This window comes from Nerophis lumbriciformis, linkage group LG31, assembly GCF_033978685.3.
Source record: "Nerophis lumbriciformis linkage group LG31, RoL_Nlum_v2.1, whole genome shotgun sequence".
Lineage (NCBI taxonomy): Eukaryota > Metazoa > Chordata > Actinopteri > Syngnathiformes > Syngnathidae > Nerophis > Nerophis lumbriciformis.
Window position 1 is genome coordinate 23,392,142 of NC_084578.2, and position 24,362 is coordinate 23,416,503.

A 24,362-nucleotide genomic window follows, 5' to 3' on the forward strand; every position below is an offset into this window, starting at 1 on the left:
AACCATTCTTTAGAACCATGTTCTATAGAACCATTCTTTAGAATCCTGTTCTATAGAACTTCGGTCCTAAAGTTCATTAGAAATTCTATAGAGATATTCTTTAGAAATATCTATAGAAATTCTATAGAACATTTTTTGCAGGGTATGTAGTGCTGAGTCTGTCTGCATGAAGCCAAGTATTTTGTCGAGAAAATGATTGCATATTGTTCTGTGTGGCACCTTGAGACAAAAATTTGTTGACTGACCGTCTAATAGTAACATATCTTCCTCAACTTATTTTTGCAGTTTTATGCATTTATCTGAATCAAAGAGAAAAATTGCTTCTTTTTTTTTTCTTAATCGTGCAGCCTTACTTTGATCATCTTTCCTTGACTGTGCAATGATATTTAGTTTTGCACCTTATTTAACGACAGAACAAGAAGTGAAGTGAGTGATGTTTATTTTATTTTATCTAGTGGCAGATGATGCATGCATGTGCCTTAAAACAGGCACACATGATTAAAACAATATCCTCCTTAATGAATGCTGTTTTTACATATAATGTACACATCGTTGTACATACTGTATATCACTTTATTGATTTTTTTAATAATTTTAAATAATTAAGTATAATGTATACATGTAATATATCACTATATTGATGCACATTAAGTATGATGTACACATAAATTTACATCTAATATATCACTATCCGGCATGTCTATATTGATACACAGATAAGTTACAATACTATAAAGTCAGCTTAATGCGTGTCAAAACACACTGGGAAATGACGACTTTTGTCCATATTAGATCGTGTAATAGACCTTCACTTTACGCAAAAAAAAGTATTGTCTACTCTGTGCTCAAAACAAGACAATTCAAACTATAAACACACCTCAGTTTAATTTCATTATGAACATTTTACACTTAGGTATAATTCGTTCTATGCACACTATTAAAATGTTGCCAGATTTGAGCAGTTGTCAGTAAAGATGACAACAGAATAAATTGGTCTGATGTTTTAACAGAACAAAAAACATGTCCTGTGCCAAGAAATTATTTTCACATGCACATCCTATGTTGCTGTCTCCAAAAGTCTGCAATCCCTAGAGACAGAGCCAACTCTGCCAAACCTTTGCACTCATGGGGAGTAAACCCCACCAAGGCAGTGCCCTTTATGCCAACGCCATGCCTACATGCCAGATCTGCAACCCTGGCAGTGATGAGAGAAGCTGGGACATGAAAGTATGCTTCACCTCCAATACTGAACGTTGGCCATTTTGTTGTTGTCGTCATTTGGCAAGGTGGACTTCCCCGCACGCTTTCCACATTGCAGGCAATTTCTACAGCCCCTTCGTGAGGCAGGGCCAGAACTTGCACACCTGGAAGGCCCCCTGCTGTTGACTCCCGAATAGCCACAGCAATGTTTTGTCCTATTCTTAATTCTTTGGTGTCAATAGTGACGTTGCAGTTCATGACGTAAGGACTGGCACCAACACCTGCAACACAAACAGAGTAAACTTAATGGCATATGTTGGAAAAAATATTTAACCTTAGTTGAATGGAATCTGGAGGGAGTCATTCTTCTGTGCACTCAGTTCTGCTTGAGGAACGAAACACAATGAGTCCTCAATGAGTTTGTATTCGTGGTGCCAAACAATGAAAATATTTAATCGTGATTAATCGCATTGTGGTCATAGTTAATGCAAAATTAATAACATAGGCAGTGTTGGTGTTAACGCACTTTTTGTGTCTTTTTACGCATTGAAATCAGAAAGAACGCGCATTTACGGAAGTTTGCGCATCCCGGGATGCAGATTTTTGGACTCCAGTTTTGTTTTTTATCGATTATCGTTTTCCGCCGGTGTTTTGTTTATTGTGACGGTGCGCTCTTATCACGCCGTCATTTGAGGACCGGCACATCTCTCTTTCTCTGGCCAGGAGAGCGAGGACGCACCTGCGCGCTGACAGCGGGAACAAGCGTGCTGTCACAAAGACAATGTCAGTGTCGTGACTTGGAGAAGATAACCGGGTTAAATTTCCGTCCCCCTATATTGCGTTTTTATTGGTCGTCTTCTTCAAAGTAATTAACTTTCCAATACAATTTCTTAAATTTTGATTCGCGGAAAGTTTTATCAAGGACAAATACTGCCTCAGTTTGCACTCGGACAACTTTACCGTGAGAGGCTGTCAAAAGAAAGACTTCATGGTAAACACTAAGGTGAGTGTAAAGTCAACCTTTTTAACTTCCACTAACATCCATATCTCCAGTAAATGACTTATTTTAGTCTTTGTGAGTCCATGGAAACTTCACTTTTATCTCCTGCTGCATCAACATCGTTCGAGGATGGAGGCAGGCTAGCTGTTAGCTTCACGCTAACCAGCACCCAATTAAACTCCTCAACCCAAAAAACATACTTTGAAGGTCAACAAACGGGGCAAATATGTGCCTTTTGAAGTGTTAATGTGCGAGGAGTGTTCAAAAGGAGTCTCTTGGGGAAGTGGCTGACAAGCTAGCAAGTGTCGCTCTCATCGCTGACAGTGACATCATCACCGTCATTGTTTACTGAAGCAGAGATGCTGACTGTGCATTATGATCAACGCGCATGCGTCACCAGGCTCTGCTTTTTATAGATAGACTTATCAGATGTAATGTTTTATTATTTAAAGCAGGGGTGTCAAAAGTGTGGCTTGGAGGCCATTTGCGGCCCGCAGCTAATGTTTTAAAAGCCCACGGCACATTCTAAAAATACTATTAAAATAAGCAAAAACATAACAAAAGTGGAATAAAAAAGCTTACAGGTGAAATGTAATTTAGAAAAAGTTGCAATGTTGACTAATAACACAAAGCTGTTTTTTTTCTTTAAAACAGTCATTGCTCAAAACATATTTAATTAAAATCAATGTTTTTATGAATTGTTGACCTATCTACGGCTCTGATTACTTCACATCAAATATTCCACCTTGAAAAATAATTTTTGTGGAAGATTTTGCATATTTTGTGTGTTTGCCATAAAAAACATAGTTTTCTTTGACAAAAAGGGCAGAAAACAAACATTTTTAGAAATGAGGGATACATCTGAAGTTGATGTAGACTCTAGAGATTTAAGCGTTAAATAAATAATGTATGTATGCCCTGGCACATTATTATCATCATTTCATGACCCAAGCAAAATTTTGTTTAAACTTTTATACTGAAATAAATACACCTACAACTTATTAAACAAAAATATAGAAAAAAACTACCGGCAGCGGTAAAGTTTAGATCCATGAAGGAAAGAAGAAAGTGAATGAATATTTATAACTGAATAAATTTACATATGCATAACATTTTGTTTACTTTTGTATGATTTTTTTATATGAATTTAGTAACGTATATCACAACCTTCTCCTCTCTGAGCTGCCACCTTAACGTGGTAGAGGAGTTTGCGTGTCCCAATGATCCTAGGAGCTATGTTGTCCGGGGGCTTTATGCCCCCTGGTAGGGTCTCCCAAGACAAACTGGTCCTAGGTGAGGGATCAGACAAAGAGCAGCTCGAAGACCTCTATGAAGAAAACAAGCAAGGAACCCAGATTTCCCTTGCCCGGACGCGGGTCACCGGGGCCCCCCTCTGGAGCCAGGCCCGGAGGTGGGGCACGATGGCGAGCGCCTGGTGGCCGGGCCTGTCCCCATGGGGCCCGGCCGGGCACAGCCCGAAGAGGCAACATGGGTCCCCCCTCCAATGGGCTCACCACCCATAGCAGGGGTCATAGAGGTCGGGTGCGATGTGAGCTGGGCGGCAGCCGAGGGCAGGGCACTTGGCGGTCCGATCCTCGGCTACAGAAGCTAGCTCTTGGGACGTGGAACGTCACCTCGCTGGGGGGGAAGGAGCCTGAGCTAGTGCGCGAGGTGGAGAAGTTCCGGCTAGATATAGTCGGACTCACTTCGACGCACAGCAAGGGCTCTGGAACCAGTTCTCTCGAGAGGGGCTGGACTCTCTTCCACTCTGGCGTTGCCGGCAGTGAGAGGCGACGGGCTGGGGTGGCAATTCTTGTTGCCCCCCGGCTCAAAGCCTGTACGTTGGAGTTCAACCCGGTGGACGAGAGGGTAGCTTCCCTCCGCCTTCGGGTGGGGGAACGGGTCCTGACTGTGGTTTGCGCTTACGCGCCAAACCGCAGCTCAGAGTACCCACCCTTTTTGGATTCACTCGAGGGAGTACTTGAGAGTGCTCTCCCGGGTGATTCCCTCGTTCTACTGGGGGACTTCAATGCTCATGTTGGCAGCGACAGTGAAACCTGGAGAGGCGTGATTGGGAAGAATGGCTGCCCGGATCTGAACCCGAGCGGTGTTATGTTATTGGACTTTTGTGCCCGTCACAGATTGTCCATAACGAACACCATGTTCAAACATAAGGGTGTCCATATGTGCACTTGGCACCAGGACACCCTAGGCCGCAGTTCCATGATCGACTTTGTAGTTGTGTCATCGGATTTGCGGCCTCATGTTTTGGACACTCGGGTGAAGAGAGGGGCGGAGCTTTCTACCGATCACCACCTGGTGGTGAGTTGGCTGCGATGGTGGGGGAGGATGCCGGACAGACCTGGCAGGCCCAAACGCATTGTGAGGGTTTGCTGGGAACGTCTGGCAGAGTCTCCTGTCAGAGAGAGTTTCAATTCCCACCTCCGGAAGAACTTTGAACATATCACGAGGGAGGTGCTGGACATTGAGTCCGAATGGACCATGTTCCGCGCCTCTATTGTCGAGGCGGCTGATTGGAGCTGTGGCCGCAAGGTAGTTGGTGCTTGTCGTGGCGGTAATCCTAGAACCCGTTGGTGGACACCGGCGGTGAGGGATGCCGTCAAGCTGAAGAAGGAGTCCTATCGGGTTCTTTTGGCTCATAGGACTCCTGAGGCAGCGGACAAGTACCGACAGGCCAAGCGGTGTGCGGCTTCAGCGGTCGCAGAGGCAAAAACTCGGACATGGGAGGAGTTCGGTGAGGCCATGGAAAACGACTTCCAGACGGCTTCGAAGCAATTCTGGACCACCATCCGCCGCCTCAGGAAGGGGAAGCAGTGCACTATCAACACTGTGTATGGCGAGGATGGTGTTCTGCTGACCTCGACTGCGGATGTTGTGGATCGGTGGAGAGAATACTTCGAAGACCTCCTCAATCCCACCAACACGTCTTCCTATGAGGAAGCAGTGCCTGGGGAATCTGTGGTGGGTTCTCCTATTTCTGGGGCTGAGGTTGCTGAGGTAGTTAAAAAGCTCCTCGGTGGCAAGGCCCCGGGGGTAGATGAGATCCGCCCGGAGTTCCTTAAGGCTCTGGATGCTGTGGGGCTGTCTTGGTTGACAAGACTCTGCAGCATCGCGTGGACATCGGGGGCGGTGCCACTGGATTGGCAGACCGGGGTGGTGGTTCCTCTCTTTAAGAAGGGGAACCGGAGGGTGTGTTCTAACTATCGTGGGATCACACTCCTCAGCCTTCCCGGTAAGGTCTATTCAGGTGTACTGGAGAGGAGGCTACGCCGGATAGTCGAACCTCGGATTCAGGAGGAACAGTGTGGTTTTCGTCCTGGTCGTGGAACTGTGGACCAGCTCTATACTCTCCGCAGGGTCCTTGAGGGTGCATGGGAGTTTGCCCAACCAGTCTACATGTGTTTTGTAGACTTGGAGAAGGCATTCGACCGTGTCCCTCGGGAAGTCCTGTGGGGAGTGCTCAGAGAGTACGGGGTATCGGACTGTCTGATTGTGGCAGTCCGCTCCCTGTATGATCAGTGCCAGAGCCTGGTCCGCATCGCCGGTAGTAAGTCGGACACGTTTCCAGTGAGGGTTGGACTGCGCCAAGGCTGCCCTTTGTCACCAATTCTGTTCATAACTTTTATGGACAGAATTTCTAGGCGCAGTCAAGGCGTTGAGGGGATCTGGTTTGGTGGCTGCAGGGTTAGGTCTCTGCTTTTTGCAGATGATGTGGTCCTGATGGCTTCATCTGGCCAGGATCTTCAGCTCTCACTGGATTGGTTCGCAGCTGAGTGTGAAGCAACTGGGATGAGAATCAGCACCTCCAAGTCCGAGTCCATGTTTCTCGCCCGGAAAAGGGTGGAGTGCCATCTCCGGGTTGGGGAGGAGATCTTGCCCCAAGTGGAGGAGTTCAAGTACCTCGGAGTCTTGTTCACGAGTGAGGGAAGAGTGGATCGTGAGATCGACAGGCGGATGGGTGCGGCTTCTTCAGTAATGCGGACGCTGTATCGATCCGTTGTGGTGAAGAAGGAGCTGAGCCGGAAGGCAAAGCTCTCAATTTACCGGTCGATCTACGTTCCCATCCTCACCTATGGTCATGAGCTTTGGGTTATGACCGAAAGGACAAGATCACGGGTACAAGCGGCCGAAATGAGTTTCCTCCGCCGGGTGGCGGGGCTCTCCCTTAGAGATAGGGTGAGAAGCTCTGCCATCCGGGAGGAGCTCAAAGTAAAGCCGCTGCTCCTCCACATCGAGAGGAGCCAGATGAGGTGGTTCGGGCATCTGGTTAGGATGCCACCCGAACGCCTCCCTAGGGAGGTGTTTAGGGCACGTCCGACCGGTAGGAGGCCCAGGACACGTTGGGAAGACTATGTCTCTCGGCTGGCCTGGGAACGCCTCGGGGTCCCACAGGAAGAGCTGGACGAAGTGGCTGGGGAGAGGGAAGTCTGGGCTTCCCTGCTTAGGCTGCTGCCCCCGCGACCCGACCTCGGATAAGCGGAAGAAGATGGATGGATGGATGGATATCACAACCTTTTTCTAAAACACAATATAGAATGTGAGATATAACAGGATAATGCATACATTTATCATTTGTTTTCAAAACGCTTACAAAAAAGTGGGACCCCAAAAATTTACTGTGGGACCCCATTTTTATGACTTGATGGGGTCCCTGGGACCCCATTTTGAAAATTCCTAGCGCCAACACTGATAAGTGTACCATAGAGAGATAATATCAAGTTTTTAAAGCTATGACTGGAAATGTTATTTTTCCTAATGACGTGTTTATTAAACTTTATGCTTTTTTGAACGGCTCAACACAAAATAGACATAAACACACTTTTTTTTGTTTTTTTACCAGCATTCTTTTTATTTTATTTTTCAACATCAAACAGAGCTCATTTTGACAACCTTTGTTAAGGTAAAGGAAAACGAATAAAAACAAACATACATGCACACATTCAAAACACAGATCATGGCAATATCTTGACTAATTGCAATTAATTTGTTTTTTCAAAATCGTGCAGCCCTACTTTGATCATCTTTCCTTTGCTGTCAACAGACATTCATGTGCAACGTTATTTAGTTTTGCACCTTATTTAACGAGAGAACAAGAAGTGAAGTGAGTGATGTTTTTTTTATTTTATCCAGTGGCAGACAATGTGTGCATGTGCCTTAATAGGCCGTAAGGTGAACCCGTCTTTCGTTTCATCTCGTTCCCATGTCTGGGCACTAAATAATTTTTGGTTCTTAAAAAAGATATTTGGGTTTTCAATGAGAAAAAAAAAGTTCTCCACTATACTTCAGGAGTATTTTTTTAATTAGTGTTTAAAGTCGGGACTATTTCTTGCTTGGCGTAACAATATTTTCATCCCAAGAGGTGAAGTTTTTGTCACGTGCTTCACATTCAACCAATCAGGTAGCCGCGAAAGATCCAAGATGGTGATGTCAACAACGTCTAGCGATGAAGAGGAAAATACTCTAAAACAGCTGAAACACCTTAAAAAAGTTAGAAAAAAGAACAACAAAATATGCTACATGCATGTTACGTCTGTAAGTAATGAAGAGGTGAATGATTTCACTATCAAAAGGTGGGATACTTACAGGAATTCTTTAAAACGGTGGCTTTGCTGTGATGGCGAGTCTCATAAAGTCGCCGAGACATTCAAATCCTGTATCGATGTTGAATTTAAAGATATTCCTGATGATGCTGGGTTTCACCCGACTTGTTAACGGCGGTTCATTGATAAGAAGTGTTTGGATTCTGCCGAAAAACTGGCCAAACGGCTGGATATGGGTCAAGATGAGTCTGTGGCATCGGACAACGCTTCAGGCTCGACAAGTGACATTCCAAAGAAAAAACTAAGATCGAAGACAGGCCTGCCTATCGGTTCTGCTAGCCCTGTGCTCTCTGCCATTTGTATATGTGAACGACTCATGCCGTCTTGCGGGTTCTCAGGACCATCAAGGAAGGACATTGTCGCGAGCAGGGTTGACTTCTTTATTTTGCAATAAAGCTGAGCTTAGGTCGGATCGCTTTTCAGCTGCGCTTCCCTCTGCTGCTCGCTCCGCCGTCTGCTTTCAGCCATCCGCGTCGTCGTCTGTCTCTCGCTCTGTGTCGCGCGTGCTCCTCATGCACCACTGGCTCTCCACCTCCTTCTGTCCCGGCGCTCTCGGCTGCCATCTTTTTAAACACTGAGAGGGTATTACTCCATTGTGCCCAAGTGATCTTGTTTGCGAGTGATCGTGCCCCGCCTCGCTGCTCGCACGCCGTCCACGCCGCCATCTTGGAGCGGGCTCCGGTGGGCTCTGCCTCGCTGTCGGACTTCCGGCCACGCTTTCTCGCCGCCATCTCGGAGTCGGCCCCGGCGGGGCACGCCTCGCTGTCGGTCCGCCGGCCCCGCCTCCCCACAGTCCTCCATCGCCGGACGCAAGCTGGGCTTCCGACCAGCTGAGCCTACTCCCCCCCACCCCCCATTTCGAGGGAGCAGGAAGTGGGGACGGCCAGGTCCCCCTGTGGCCCCGGTCTTCTCCTCCTCTGTGTCCTTTTCTTCTTATTCTTCTGTATCTTTTCCTTCTTCTTCTTCTGTATCTTTTCCTTCTTCTTCTGTATCCTTTTCTTCTTCTTCTATATATTTTTCTTCTTCTTCTTCTGTATCTTTTTCTTCTTCAGCATCTTTTCCTTGTTCTTCTGCATTTACTTCTTCTTCTGTATTTACTTCATTTACTTCTTCATTTATCTCTTTGTTCCACTTTTCTTCTTCCACTTCTTCTTCTTCTTCCACTTCTTTTTCTTCTTCTTCTTCCACTTCTCCTTCTGTGGGGGGCCACGCCTGGTCTGCCAGCACCTGCAGGAGCCGCAACTGTTGGCGGGACTCCTCGAACCCACAGGAGATGGTCCTTCCCGATTGAGCGCCAAATGTGAACGACTCATGCCGTCTTTTGGGTTCTCAGGACCATCAAGGAAGGACATTGTCGCAAGCAGGGTTGACTTCTTTATTTTGCAATAAAGCTGAGCTTAGGTCGGATCGCTTTTCAGCTGCGCCTCCCTCTGCTGCTCGCTCCGACGTCTGCTTTCAGCCTTCCACGTCCTCGTCTGTCTCTCGCTCTGTGTCACGCATGCTCCTCATGCACCACTGGCTCTCTACCTCCTTCTGCCCCGTCGTTCTCGGCTGCCATCCTTTTAAACACTGAGAGGGGATTACTCCATTGTGCCCGCACCTGATCTTGATTGTGGGGTCGAACCCGGCGCACCCCGCCTTGCTGCTCGCACGCCGTCCACGCCTCCTCGCCGCCTTCTTGGAGCGGGCTCCGGTGGGCCCTACCTCGCTGTCGGATTTCCAGCCACGCCTCCTCGGCGCCATCTCGGAGTCGGCCCCGGCGGGGCACGCCTCGCTGTCGGTCCGCTGGCCCCGCCTCCCCACAGTATAATTTGCAAGAAAACGGACAAGAGAGTTACTGTGGGAGGCAAACGGCAGAAGGACCGTCTTTAAGAGGCAGAAACGCTTTCAGCAGGTAAACACACACACACACACACACACACACACACACACACACACACACACACACACACACACGTAGCACATACACACACTGATGACAGTTGATGAACGCTGCCAGGATAAAGCAAGACAGTAGCATTCTCTTGCATATTGAAGACAGAGACTGTGTGGCCATGGAGGTGCAGCACCAAAAGTCCTGTTACAGACAATACACAGGTTCATGACAAAGTCTGATGTAACAATTACTGGAACCGCAGACAAAGAAGTGTGAGTTATTAAATCGCATTATCAATTATATACACATTATAAATTACAATTCATATTATAGATGCATGACAGATACAGTGTCAATAATTATGAAATGAATATAGAATAAATAAAAGTTTCACTTTTTTAATGGACTTTTCCATATTACATTTGTTTTAGATGCACTTGTAAAGGCTGTTTGTATGTAGCTACAATCTTGACTGCATACCTTTTGGCACATATTAAATGTGTGTGTATGTGTGTGTGTGTGTGTGTTTCTTTTCAGAAGTGAACCAACCTTTGATGCCAGCTACAACATATTCTGCGAGAGGATCATCCGCCAAAGGATAATTGTTAATCAGGAGGTGCTGAGAATGAACCAGCTATGATGAATGTTTTTAAATACGGTGCAAAAACATGAATATTGTGATGCTTCAAACTACATGTAACAACAGAAGCTTTTTTTGGCAGCGATGTAAAACACTTTTATGCTGGAAAATATCAAAAGAATAATAAATAATTTAAAAAAGGCTTTAAAAGTATATTTAAACTACTAATACTTTTCAGTATGAATATATCTTTATTTACACCCTTGTGCTCCTCTTTCCGTGTTCTTATGTTGCAGGCAGGATAAATTAAAGAGAAGGCTGACTCTGGACTTTCCCCAACTGGTGTTTCACTCACCCGGCAAGCGCAACATCTGCAAACTGTTTTTTGTTGAGACATTGTCTGCAGACAAGCTGATAGACAGGCTACCTCATCCATCAGGTACAGACACAACTGAGTCAACTGAAGTAAGCCAAGGTGAAAGTGACACTGAACACATGGCAAGAACAACAGTCGGTCCGCAAACTACTGAGAACACGAGGACACTTTATAGTGCAGAGCTGATATTGAAGCAGCTACTATGTGACTCTCCCGGTATGACGTGCCCCTGGCCACCCACATCAGATGATTTAAATGTGTCCGATGCAAAATCTGTTGTGCCACTTGAACTGTACAATGTTATTGCTTGGATTGTAGGCGCAACAGAGGAACCAACATTAGCCTGTTATGTTGATATTCCAGAAGATGTGAACCTAAAAGTGATATCTGTTTGTCAAGACATTATGTATCTTGCATCTAAAGGTCGGAGGCACACACCCAAATCAGTATGTCTTGGTCTAAGTATTCGGCATTTAACCGGTTCCTCACAAGTTGTGTCACTGCTGAGTGGACTAGGACATTGTGCTTCATGGGACACAGTTGTCAGTCTAGACACCAGCCTTGCCCAACTACAACTACTAGAGGGCAGAGACAAAATCCCGGTTGGATTCTCGAAGAAGATTCCTACAATACTGGTGCGGGACAATATTGACTTTGGAGAGGAGACACTGTCAGGTCGTGGAACTACTCACCATACAAATGGCATTATGTTGCAACGGTCTGTCGCTGAACCTGCATCAAGAACAAACAGACAACTACTACAGAAGGGCGTGTCCTCATTCAAAGCACCCCCTAGCTCTCCTGTAGAACACTACCAACAGTCTAAAAGACAAGGGCCATATCATCATAGTATTCCACTGCAGCTGGAAACATACAGATTGAACACCTTGTCTGCATCCTAAACTGAACTGACATATGTTTTTGTAAAATACATAGATGCTGAACGATGCACAGTCCTGCTTTAAGGTGATACTACTCTGCAAAAGTCAGCACTGCATTATCTTCCAGTCATTGAGGCTTCACCGACAGAGATGTCAACGGTAAACACAATTCTGAAGCGAAGTGTCCAAATTGCTGATCGGCTTGAACTGGACTATATCGTGTTAGTGTTTGACCAAAGCTCAACAAATCCGTTGGAAGACGAAGAGATGACAAAGCGTCTAGTGATGAGACTAGGCGAGTTTCACACATGCATGTCCTACCTCGGTATTCTAGGAAAAAGGTTTGAAGATACAGGACTGAGTCTGAAGTGGTTGCCCCAGGATCCATCAATGGGGTGATCAGTAGTCATCAGTATAACCGCAGCATAAGGCCGCACAAGCTTATGTACGAGTGTCTGCAACGCGCCAGAGTAAACACTTTCCTGGATTCTTTGCCACCAGCGGAGAGATATGAGTGTTTGGATGTTATTGAGGAGATAAAATGTGCATTCCCAGAGGGAACAATCAAAGTTTTGGGTGCGAATGACAAATTTGAAAAAATCTGTTGTAAGTATGCAGAATATGTGGAAAGGAGAAGTGCAGTCAACCAAACATTTGCATTCTGGAGTTCATACATCGATATGGTTCAAGCACTCCTGTTTGTAAGAGCAACAAGAGAATCTGACTGGCAACTCCACCTGTCAACAGTTTGATTGATGATGCCGATGTTTTTTGCCTATGATCGTGTGAACTATGCGAGGTATCTACCTGCATACTGGCTGGAAATGGTCAATTTGCTGTAACACATCCTTCTTGTGTGTGTGTAAGAGACAAGATGGCGCCAGCTTGTTCGGCGAGACGTCTGTCTCGAAGTCTCTGTTTTTTGTTTGCTGTAGCCTAATTTTTATGCGCTTACTGGGATGTCTCTGCTCTACTGTGCTATGATCGCCAAGCACTGTTTAATATCAGAGCTCAAAACTTTAGCGAGACATGGGTACCCAGATTCGACCCGGAAAATTGGACAAACCCCCCTCTCGTGCTGTCAGGTATCCCCGCTTACCTGCGTCGTACACCGGCGGCTCCTTCACGAAAAAAGCGCTCCAAGAGGCGGGGGAAGAGGGGAGGTATTTTGGTGAAACTCAAGATCCTGCTGTCATCCTCTCGCACGTTCGATCATCGCCTCCTTCCTGGTGGACACTGCCGGACCTGTCGCCCCTACCCTGGGCGACCTCCCGGCGCCGGCGGCCGCTGCTACCTCCAGCCCTTCTCCGCTGCTTCTCCTCCCGGTTAACCCGGCGGCATCTCCGGGCCTCGCTCCTCCTGGCCTGGTCTCACGGCGCTCTCCGGCCCGTGGGTGTGGGCGTGGTTTGGACCGTTCCGCCCTACGCATGTTGAAGCGTGCTGTATTACCTGCTAGCGAGGAGTTTAATCTTCGGATGGCCCTGATAAATGGCCGGTCCTTGGCGGACAAAACGTTCTGGCACAACGACTTCATTACCACCCGTGAGTTGGATTTTATGTTCCTCACTGAGACCTGGTTGACTGTTGGAGAGATAATGCATACTTGCCAACCTTGAGACCTCCGATTTCAGGAGGTGGGGGGAGGGGGTGGGCGTGGTCGGGGTAGAAGGGGGCGTGGTCGGGGGTGTGGCTAAAATGGGAGGAGTATATTTACAGCTAGAATTCACCAAGTATATATATATATATATATATATATACAAATACTTGACGTTCAGTGAATTCTAGCTATATATATATATATATATATATATATATATATATATATATATATATATATATACAAATACTTGACGTTCAGTGAATTCTAGCTATATATATATATATATATATATATATATATATATATATATATATACGTATATATATATATATTTATTTTATTATATGTATATATATATGTATATATATATATACGTATATATATCTGTGTTGGCCCTGCGATGAGGTGGCGACTTGTCCAGGGTGTACCCCGCCTTCCGTCCGATTGTAGCTGAGATAGGCTCCAGCGCCCCCCGCGACCCCAAAGGGAATAAGCGGTAGAAAATGGATGGATGGATATATATTAATTTTATTATGTATACATATATATATATATATATATATATGCAAAATACGATAAGGGTATCGCAACTGGCTCACCTTTACAGGTACTCGCCCCTGCACCATCTGTGAGCCTGTGGCCTCGCTCTCTTCATCTCTCCTTCCATCAAGGCACCAGCGGGACTCTGCATGGCAGGGACATCCTTCTCCCTGAGCCAAGACTAAGCTTGACCGCATACCTCAACTGGACATGAGTTGGTTGGCATCAGCAGGTTCTCAAATGGGCGCCCCCTGTCATCAACGAATTAAGCCCATGACGCTTCGGAGGGGCTCGACGGCAGATCCAGCGTCCTGGATCTACCCCTGCCGAATGCCACCCAACTCTATGTCCCTAGTCCTTCAGTAGGTCGGCTCTGCCACCGCACCTTTCTTTGTATCCAAATCCAGCGTGATGCTTCCTCTGCCCTTTTAGTGGTGTTGGCTACCAGCCGCTTCCTAGCCAGCCCCTCGATCCCTAGCAGTCCGAGGGCTCTCCAGAGCGACCGCCCCGCAAAACCTCTACAGCCGACCTCCACCGGTAGGTTCCAGGCCTTCCATCCATTTTGCTGGCTCTCGACGATGAGGGTTTGGTACTTCCTGAGCTTGTGTTCGTACGCCTCCTCCATCCTCTCTTCCCAAGGTACTGTCAGCTCGATAAGCACCACCTGTTTGGTTCCTCTAGACCACAGAACAATATCAGGTCTCAGGGTAGTGTGGGCTATCTCCTCTGGGAATTTGAGCTGCTTCTTCAGGTCGGCCCGCATCTCCCAGTCGTTTGCCGTGGCCAGGACTCCTTTGTTCCTCCCTCCTGCTGCTGCGCTTTCACCTGTCCTGAGGAAGTGGATGAAGCGAGGCCCATTAGAGAGGTGCCTTGTCTTCTTCCTGGCCTGCTCAACACTCTCTGCCAGCTGAGCAAGGATCTGGTCATGATGCCACCGGAACTTATATATATATATATATATATATATATATATATATATATATATATATATATATATATATATATATATATATATATATATATAAAATAAATACTTGAATTTCAGTGTTCATTTATTTACACATATACACACACATAACACTAGATGGCAGTATTGTCCTGTTTAAGAGTGTCACAACATTGCTGTTTACGGCAGACGAACTGCTTTACGGTATACAAAAACGTGACTGCTGTTGTTGTGTGTTGTTGCCGCGCTGGGAGGACGTTAATGAAACTGCCTAACAATAAACCCACATAAGAAACCAAGAACTCGCCCTCCATCATTCTACAGTTATAACGTGATTGGGCAGGTATGCTGGTTATATTGTGGGTTATATTTCGGGAGATTTTCGGGAGAAAATGTGTCCCGGGAGGTTTTCGGGAGAGGCGCTGAATTTCGGGATTCTCCCGGAAAATCCGGGAGGGTTGGCAAGTATGAGATAATGTGGCGTTCTCTGAATTGCTTCCACCGGATTGTGATTTCCTCAACTCTCCCAGGACTGCAGGCAGGTGCGGAGGAGGTTTAGCCTCTGTTTACAAATCTTCGTTCACTTGTCGGCAGATTCCACAAGTTACCTATGCTAGTTTTGAACTGCAACTCTTTGAATTAATTCTGTCTCCCCCTGTTCTGTGCGCAGTGGTGTACCGTCCACCTAAATTCAACAAATACTTTTTACATCACTTTGCTGATTTTCTATCGGGGATTTTGGCGAAATTACGACCAAATTGTAATCTGCGGCGATTTCAATGTTCATGTTTGCTGCCAATTAAAACCTCTGGCCCGAGATTTTCTGAATCTCCTTGATTCATTTGACCTGAATCAATCTGTCATTGGCCCGACACACGAAAAGGGACACACTTTAGATCTCGTGGCATCCTATGGTTTATCTGTGTCTGTAAATGAAATATGTGCTATGTCTCTCTCCGACCATTCACCAATTTTGTTTACAACGGTAATCCCGTGCTCTGGTAATAATTCCCATGTCCTCGAGCGCCGCTCACGCATGATCAACCCTTCAACTGCTGCTATGTTCTCAGTTGCCTTCAATTGATATTCAATCTGTGCACTGGGTGTAAACTGTGATTTTACTGCTGACGAGATTTTTTCTATGTTTACCTCGGCTTGTACTGATATTTTAGACTCTGTTGCGCCCCTCAGATCCAAACGTAGCAAAGCTCTTCTAGCACCATGGCTAAATAACTCTACGCGCGCTCTCAGTCGCGCGGAGCGAAAGTGGGTGAAGGATAGGCTTCATGTCTCCCTCCAAATCCTGCGGGACTCCCTGTCTGAAGACCAACAAGCCGTAAAAGCATCGAAAACAAAGTATATTTCTACCTTGATCTCCAGTAACGGTCATAAACCCCAAGTTCTTTTCAAAGTTTTAAATTCTCTCATCAACCCCCGCAATGTGTCACTGTACGCTGTTAACGTTTTTTTAAACTTCTTCATTGACAAAATCTCTGCACTCAGACCATCTGACACCTCTGCTCCTCCTCTCCCTTCCCCTACCCCGCTTCCCCAGCTTGCTGTTTTCGAGCGGTTTGAGCCTATCTCCCTCTCCTCCCTCTCGGACGCAGTCAAACAGCTGCGGCCCACATATTGCCCATCAGATAGCCTTCCCTCTCGCCTTCTCAAAGAAGTCCTTGATTCAGTTGGCCCAACTATTTTATGGTTGATTAACACCTGCCTCTCCTCCGGATATGTCCCGGCTGCTTTTAAGCATGCTGTGGTGCAGCCTTTAATTAAAAAGAAAAATCTTGACCCCTCTGTTCTTTCTAACTTTAGGCCCATCTCTCAGTTACCCTTTCTGTCCAAAATCCTTGAGAGAGTAGTGTATGTCCAGTTACAATCTTTTCTAGCTATAAATAACATCCACGAGAAATTCTGGTTTCAAAACATCTCACAGCACTGAAACGGCACTCCTGAGAGTGCAAAACAATCTGCTTCTGGCCGCTGACTCTGGTAGTCCTGTGATCCTGATGCTCCTGGACCTCACAGCTGCCTTCGACATGGTGAATCACAGGATCCTACTGTCACGACTGAAGCAGTGCGTGGGCATCTCAGGTGTAGCCCGAAGCTGGTTTCAGTCCTACCTAACTGATCGGAGTTTCTCTGTGCAGCTAGGAGACTTTCTCTCCTCGGTGGCCCCCCTTACCTGTGGTGTTCCTCAAGGGTCAATCCTAGGTCCCATACTCTTCCTACTGTACATACTACCTTTAGGTGAAATCCTGGTCAAACACAATGTCTCATTCCATTGTTATACCGATGATGTTCAGATCTACTTACCTCTTAAGGCCACTGGACAGGTCACACTTCAGCCACTGCTTGATTGTCTGACTGACATTAAAGCATGGATGAGTGCTAACTTCCTCAACCTTAATGAGAGCAAGACCGAGATCATCATCTTCGGCGAAACATCTCCAGTCTTGTTTGTCAGTGCTCTAGGTCCTCTGGGTGAAAACATCCGGTCCTCCGTGAGAAATCTCGGAGTGATCTTTGATAGTGCCTTCAAATTCACCAAACAGGTCAGCTCAGTGGTTAGTACCAGCTTTTACCATCTCAGAACCCTAGCAAAGACCAAGGCCTATCTCTCCCAGAGCGACCTGGAGACTGCTATCCACGCCTTCATCACACACCGGCTAGACAACAACAACTCACTGTACGCTGGCATTGATCAGGCATCACTCCGCCGTTTTCAGCTTGTGCAAAACGCGGCTGCCTGTCTCCTCACCAGCACCAAAAACGCGAGCACATCACCCCAGTCCTGGCCTCACTCCACTGGCTCCCTGTCCGTCACCGCATTGATTTTAAATTACTTTTAATTGTTTTTAAATCCCTAAATGGTCTGGCCCCACAATACCTGACCGAGCTTCTGCATCATCATACCTCGTCTAGAGCCCTAAGGTCAGCTGACCAACTGCTGTTGGCGGTCCCCAGAGCCAGGCTAAAGACCAGAGGGGACAGAGCCTTTTCCGTTGCCGTCCCTAAGCTCTGGAACAGCCTTCCCCTCCACATTAGGTCAGCCCAGAGCCTGGGGGTCTTCAAAACCCTTCTTAAGACATACCTCTTCTCGCTGGCTTTTGACCTGAGATGAGTCCGCCCAATAGGCCACCATTTCTAGTCCCCCCCACCCCTTCGCTTTAGTTTTATTTTTCAATTTGTCGCACTTTTATTATTATTATTATTATTTTTATTTAGCAAATTTTTACTTTTTATTCGACCCCTTTTACCGTATTGCTTTTGCACTATCTTGTTCAGCTCATTCATTGTTTATGTTCTTTGTTTGTTTTTTGCTCTATGCTTTTTTAACCTGTAAAGCACTTTGGTTCAATTTAAAAGTTGCCGTAAACGTGCTATATAAATAAAGTTGACTTGACATGACTTGACTTTATGCCACAACAACCTCAGCGTTAAAGACCAGTGGACTGTCAAACGTCAAAGTGCCCATGGATTTGCCTCGGTTGCCTGTGACCAGACTATTGAGCAAACATGCAACCGAGATTCCAAGACAAAAGGTAACTGTTATTCCCTTCTCATGACAAGTAAGAACACGTTCCATGAACAGTGTTTCAGTCATTTGCATTTTACCAACTCAGTCCAGCTCCTTATCAAATTTCTATCTTCAATCGAAATATTAGTTCCTGCTTTGTCAGTTTTCCCGGCCACGTGGCTAATGCTAAGCTTAACATTAACCGCCCAGGACTCTACAGCTGTTGTAGTTGGTATCGTGACAGTCAATGTCTTTGTATGTAGACTCACCCTTTTGTTTACTTTCAGGAGCGTTAGATTGCCGTTAGCGGTTAGCTATTGTATTCTCCTATTGCGTGTCAGTGTTTATAGCTTAAACTTTATCATTGTTTTTTAAGCCAAAATGCGTCCATCTTCACGCTGTTTCTGAGTACATTGCCTAACATGTATGAGGGGCCATTAGGAACATTATTCAGAATGACCTCTTACATAAACTACTGACAATTTCTTTCTCCCACACACACTAGTGAACCACTCTCATACACTACTGATTTGTTTTCTCTCAAGCATTACTGAAACACTTTCATAGACACTACTGAAATCCTCTCACACACACTACTGAAAGCCTACACACGCACGCACGCACGCACGCACGCACGCACGCACGCACGCACGCACGCACGCACGCACGCACGCACGCACGCACGCACGCACGCACACACACACACACACACACACACACACACACACACACACACACACACACACACACACACACACACACAAACCTGAAATTCTCTCACACACTACTGGCTTTACAACATTTTGCATAAACTACTAAAAGGTTTTACCAATTTTAGTAAAATGCACACAGTTGAAATGCTCTGATATAGAAAGTTAAACTATAACAGTTTAGTGGTGAATATTGTAAAGTGAATTTTATTTATATAACGCTGGAGACTCAAAGCGCTTTACATAGTGATACATATTATCTACATATTGAAGGTACATTTAAACCAGTGTGGGTGGCACTGGGACAAGGTGGACAAAGTATCTTGCCCAAGGACACAACGGCAGTAACGAGAATGGCGGAAGAGGGCATCGGCACAGTCGCTTCACCAACTGCCCCATATATTGAGTATATAGTTAAACAGGAAGGCCTTCCTGTCATGTGATGGAAACAGGAAGACTTCACACAGGGAAGAGCATGTTTTTCCTCAAAGTTATTTCAATACTAATAAAGTAGCTATTTTAACAATCTGAGAATACATTTCATTAAACATTTTCAAAATAAGTGTTTACAAATTATTTGTGTCATAATTTTCAAACATTTCACAATATATTCAAACAATGCTAACAAAAAAAGAATAAACAAACATGTGTGAGGAATAGTACTTAAAAGTATAAAACAAAAAGGAAAATGAGTTGGTTTGCATGACATTACTCTGGATTTATGAATATGGAATACTCCTTGACAGCATACTCAAGTTTTTATGACATTTACCTTGTAAGAACAGAACCATTTATTTGAAATCAAACAGTAAGTAATAAACAATACAACAGAAAGTTCAGTCCAGAATAATTGGGAGATGGGACATTCAAACAATAAATGGTTAATTGATTCCTTTTCAATGTGACAAAAAGAGCATTCTGAAGAAACAGCCTGGATGAATATAGACAGAAAGAGATTTACAAGTGTAAAATTTGTGTCATTATTTTAACTTTATTTGGGATAAGAAATCTGTTAAGCTTAGTCCAATTTTTTTCAAAATGAATAGAAGGGAAGGAGTTTCTCCAAGAGGTAACACCTTTTGGTGGACAAGTTCTATTAGAATTGTGTTCCTTATGTGTTTATCATTACATTTATTAACCAATAAGTTTATTCCACCAATATTTAAGCTTGGAGAAACTTACTCCATCTGTTCATCCCGTAGAGTAGACTTTAAGAGCTGAAGAAGCTGGACTGAAATGCCATTTTTTAATATTTTATAATCAATAGGATTCATGTCATTAAATGTTAGAATAATTATATATAAGTTATCACACAATGTTTAAAGGCCGTTGCTATAGTTATTATGTATTGTGCTCAAGCTGTACTTTTCTTTTCGTGCAAAGGCACACAACTTGTTATCTTCCACTGCAAGTTAGGAGTTGCCTCGCCGCAGATGTTTCTGTTTTTCAGCCTGCTAACAGCCAAGGACAGACCTCAAGTACCTCAACGAAGATAAGGCAACACCGGGCAGACAAAGCAGAGACAGGGCGAAATCACAAGGCTCAGCACATTTCCATTCTGAATAATCACGTATTGTGTCTACTGAGCTGCTTGCATAATATGTGACCCCTCCCTTTAGAAGCAGCCTCAGCGATTTAACTAGGGAACTCCTGAATAAAATGGGGGGGCGCGTGGGCTGTGCCTCAGAGCGTGGAGTGAGACTGTAACTGAGTGTGTAGCTCCACGCGTTCTCATGAGAAAAATTGAACTCTGTCTCTGCCTGATTCCTTGCTTCTTGTTCTGTCTAATAGATAGTTCGGTGCTTAAACCTGACAATAATATACTTTTCAACAAATATATTATGTTTAAATGAAAGTCCATTTTTGTCTAATTTTTTTTTAAAAGGGATATGTTTTTTCTTTTCAAATGTTCTTGTAGTCAAACAATATTTTCGATATATTAGATGGAATTTTTACCTGACATGTTTTGCCTGTCATCTGCAGAAGGGTCACCTGACCACTGTGACGTGTTGCCTATTAGCTACCTCTCCCATTGATCATCAAGTGGCGGGGCGTAGTCTGTCTTGTAGGCCGGGCCTATAAGAACAGCTGATAGGCAACACGTCACAGTGGTTAGGTGTCCCTTCTGAAGAAGACTGCAGATGACAGTTGAAACATGTCAGGTAAAAATTCCCTCTAGTATACTGATAATATTGTCTGACTAGAAAATAAAATTTGAAAAGTATATAACAAGAAGACATAATGAACCTTTTTGAGCAAAAAAAAAGGATATTGTTTCCAACACACTGTTTGTGGAACAATGTTTTGTTTTTATGTGATATATATTGATTATTCCAAACAATATATTTGTGTGGAGAGAAGTTATGTTTGGAAGCCAACTTCCATAAATCCAGAGGTTGTTTATTCCGTCCTTGTTGAAATGGTCATGCAGCTGTGTCGTGACTCTGAATAACAATCAAATCACATGAAAACAGCCAACACAATATAAGTCAGACCTGGGCATTCTGTGGCCCGCGGGCCACATGCGGCCCTTTGTGCATCCCTGTCTGGCCCGCGTGAGGCCAATCATAAATTACAAAATACATTTTAAAAAGTATCTATGTCGAGTGTGCAATACAACGGTGCTGCTTTTGTTTTGAAAAGCGTTATTTGTATTACTTCCGTGTGGACGTATGCGCGTGTGTATTTTGAGTGAATGTAAACAGCGGCAATCACAAATTACAAAATAAAGTTTAAAAAACATCTATGTCGTGCGTGCAATACAACTGTGCTGCTTTTATTTTGAAAAGTGTTATTTATGGGCGTATGTCCGGGTGTAACCTGTGAGTGAAGGTGCACAGCGACGAGTGATGAGACGCTAAAAAGAGAAAAGTTGATGACGAATGGCCTGTTTTCAACAAGACATGGACTGCCAAGTATTTCTATAGAAATTAAAGGTAAAGCCGTGTGCTTAATTTGTGGTACACAGGTTGCTGTGTTTAAAGAATATAATTTGAATCACCACTACACGACGAAGCATGAGGAAAAATACCGGAATCTGTCTGACGAAGAGCGCGCAAGGGAGGCTGATGCGTTGATGGTAAAACTCCAAACCCAACAAGACTTTTTGCCAAATTACACACCCGAGATGCAGCTGTCAGGACAAGTTTCGTCATTTCTCACAAAATCGCCAAAAAAAGTAAGGAGTTTTCTGATGGAGAGTTTATTAAGGAGTGCTTATTGGACTCTGTTGCGCTGAAATGCCCCCGGAGACTTTGACGGTTTTTCGCTGGCTTTGGATGAGAGCTGCGATGTACGTAACACCGCCCAGCTGCTCATCTTCTTACGTGGGCTAACTACAGACTTTCAAATCACGAAGGAGCTGGCAGCTATGCAGTCAATCAAAGAGACAACAACAGGTGTGTTCACATAGGTAAATGCGTGTTTGGACATGTTAGGACTGGCAGGTGTGACAATCCAATCCAATCCACTTTATTTGTATAGCACATTTAAACAACAAAATGTTTCCAAAGTGCTGCACAACAATATTAAAAACAATATTCAAATATTATCCTTCGCTCCACCAATGACTGAATAAAAACAAAAAATAATTACATATAAAACCAATATAAAATACAATATAAAATAAATATGATTAAAAACGATTTTTAACAACAGATGGTTGTCTAAATCTGTCGGGGAAAAATGTTGGATAATGCAGGATAAAGTGACAGAAATTAACCCTGTGCAGAAATGGATATTTTAGCATTGTACTACACATTAGGAAGTGTTGTGTAAGACTGTTCAAAATAAAACCATCAAAAGCAATCTGCTTTTGTATAAAGTTAAGTTGGATTAAATGAAATTATTATTATTATTATTATTATTATTATTTATCTTACGGCATATGAAAAATAATATTGAGCAAAATTTAATTGAAATATTGTCGGTGTGGCCCTCCAGCAGTGCTCGGGTTGCTTATGCGGCCCCCGGTAAAAATTAATTGCCCACCCCTGATATAAGTCATACTGCTCTAGGAAATACAATACATAATACAAACACTAAATACAATACAAAATACTGACCCCACACAATGCTAAATCAGTAATAGATACTGGTTATCATAATCAGTTTTATTTTACCCACTAATATTTATATTTCAGTCAAATATACAGTATTTATTTTAACATATTTTATCACTTCAACACCCCGAAAACCTATGTTTATGTGATTTCTCTCTGAGCCATAAATCTACCAGGAATATTCTGTCCTTCCCTTTAACACAGACTCAACAGCTATTGTAGGCTGTGGACAGGGAAGGAAGCTCATCGTTTGTCCACTGAGGTGTCAATCCACCTTGAAATAAGACTGGGTCTGAAAATAAACTACATCTTCCAAATTCCTTTGCACAGTGCAGGGTGCAAAGATGGGAGCGTGGTATGCCGTAAGCAGGAAGTAAAGTGTGTTTTTTTGGACAATTCCTGAAAAGAATTTCATTAAAATCTATCAAAACCAGTGGTTCTTAACCATGTTGGAGGTACCGAAACCCACCAGTTTCATATGCACATTCACCGAACCCTTCTTTAGTGAACAATAAAATGTTTTGTTCTTAATTTTATCTTAATTTATACATATTAACCATGAAATTATGTTATTATATTAAAGAAATACTAATAAAGATATATTTCACAAACAAAGTCACAGGAATGTGCACATGATCCCATGTTTGCATCTTATTGTGCAACATGTGAATGTTTTAGTGGTAACTAAATGCGATATCTGAAAGGGGTACAAATTATTTCCAAAGCAGGAACCCCACCCAGACTCACAATACTAGTACACAGCTCATGAAAAACAATATTTTTTGTTATTGTCATTGTAATTGGGCCAAAATATTTATATTAGAAAATAATCTCATGGAAATGACTGCTGTCATTTGATTACAATAATAAAACATTTAACTTGTTATTTAGTCAGGTTTGGGACCGGTGTGCTGTGGTGTGGCCACAGTGCATGTGCACGTCTAACGTCGCTCACATGTGCTCCACTGAATGCTCAAGGAGTTTTTGCGTTTGCTCACGCATATGGAAAATTAGAGGGAACATTGTTTGGGGGTATCCATAATACGCCGATAGGGAGAAGTTTTTATTTACACGATGAGTCGGGTGTGTCTTGACCTCCGCGGCGGACACTCCGCCGAACCCCTGAGGCCGACTCACCGAACCCCAAGGGTTCGATCGAACCCAGGTTAAGAACCACTGATCTAAACCCTGGTGAAAACATTACCTCTTTGGCGGAGGTATGACAGTTGAAGCACGCCACTTTCGTTTCGAGCATTTCCAAGGTGACATAGAGCCAGCAAGTCACGGCGCAGTGCACGAAGGGAATCTCCCAAAAAATGTTCATGGAATGGAATATGAGGAGACTGAAAAAGTACTTCATAAATCCTCAATCCATCCACCCTTGTTACCACTGCTTGTTTCTCAGGGTGTCGCGGGGATCTGAAGCCTGTCCGCCGAGCTGCACTAGG

General features: G+C 44.3%; 1 protein-coding gene across 4 annotated transcripts in view; it reads right to left on the reverse strand.

Moving 5' to 3' along the window:
- Positions 1-390: 390 nt before the first annotated feature.
- The window catches only part of ftcdnl1 (formiminotransferase cyclodeaminase N-terminal like 1), a 159,213-nt gene continuing 135,241 nt past the window's right edge, over positions 391-24,362 (reverse strand). For 2 of the 4 annotated variants that reach the window (XM_061926432.1, XM_061926433.1), the window contains exon 6: positions 391-1,481. In XM_061926432.1, coding sequence (XP_061782416.1) covers positions 1,045-1,481 — 437 coding nt within the window. In that variant the 3' untranslated portion in view covers positions 391-1,044. The remainder of the gene's footprint in view (positions 1,482-24,362) is intronic. The other 2 variants (XM_061926435.1, XM_061926434.2) reach the window with 2 other exon arrangements.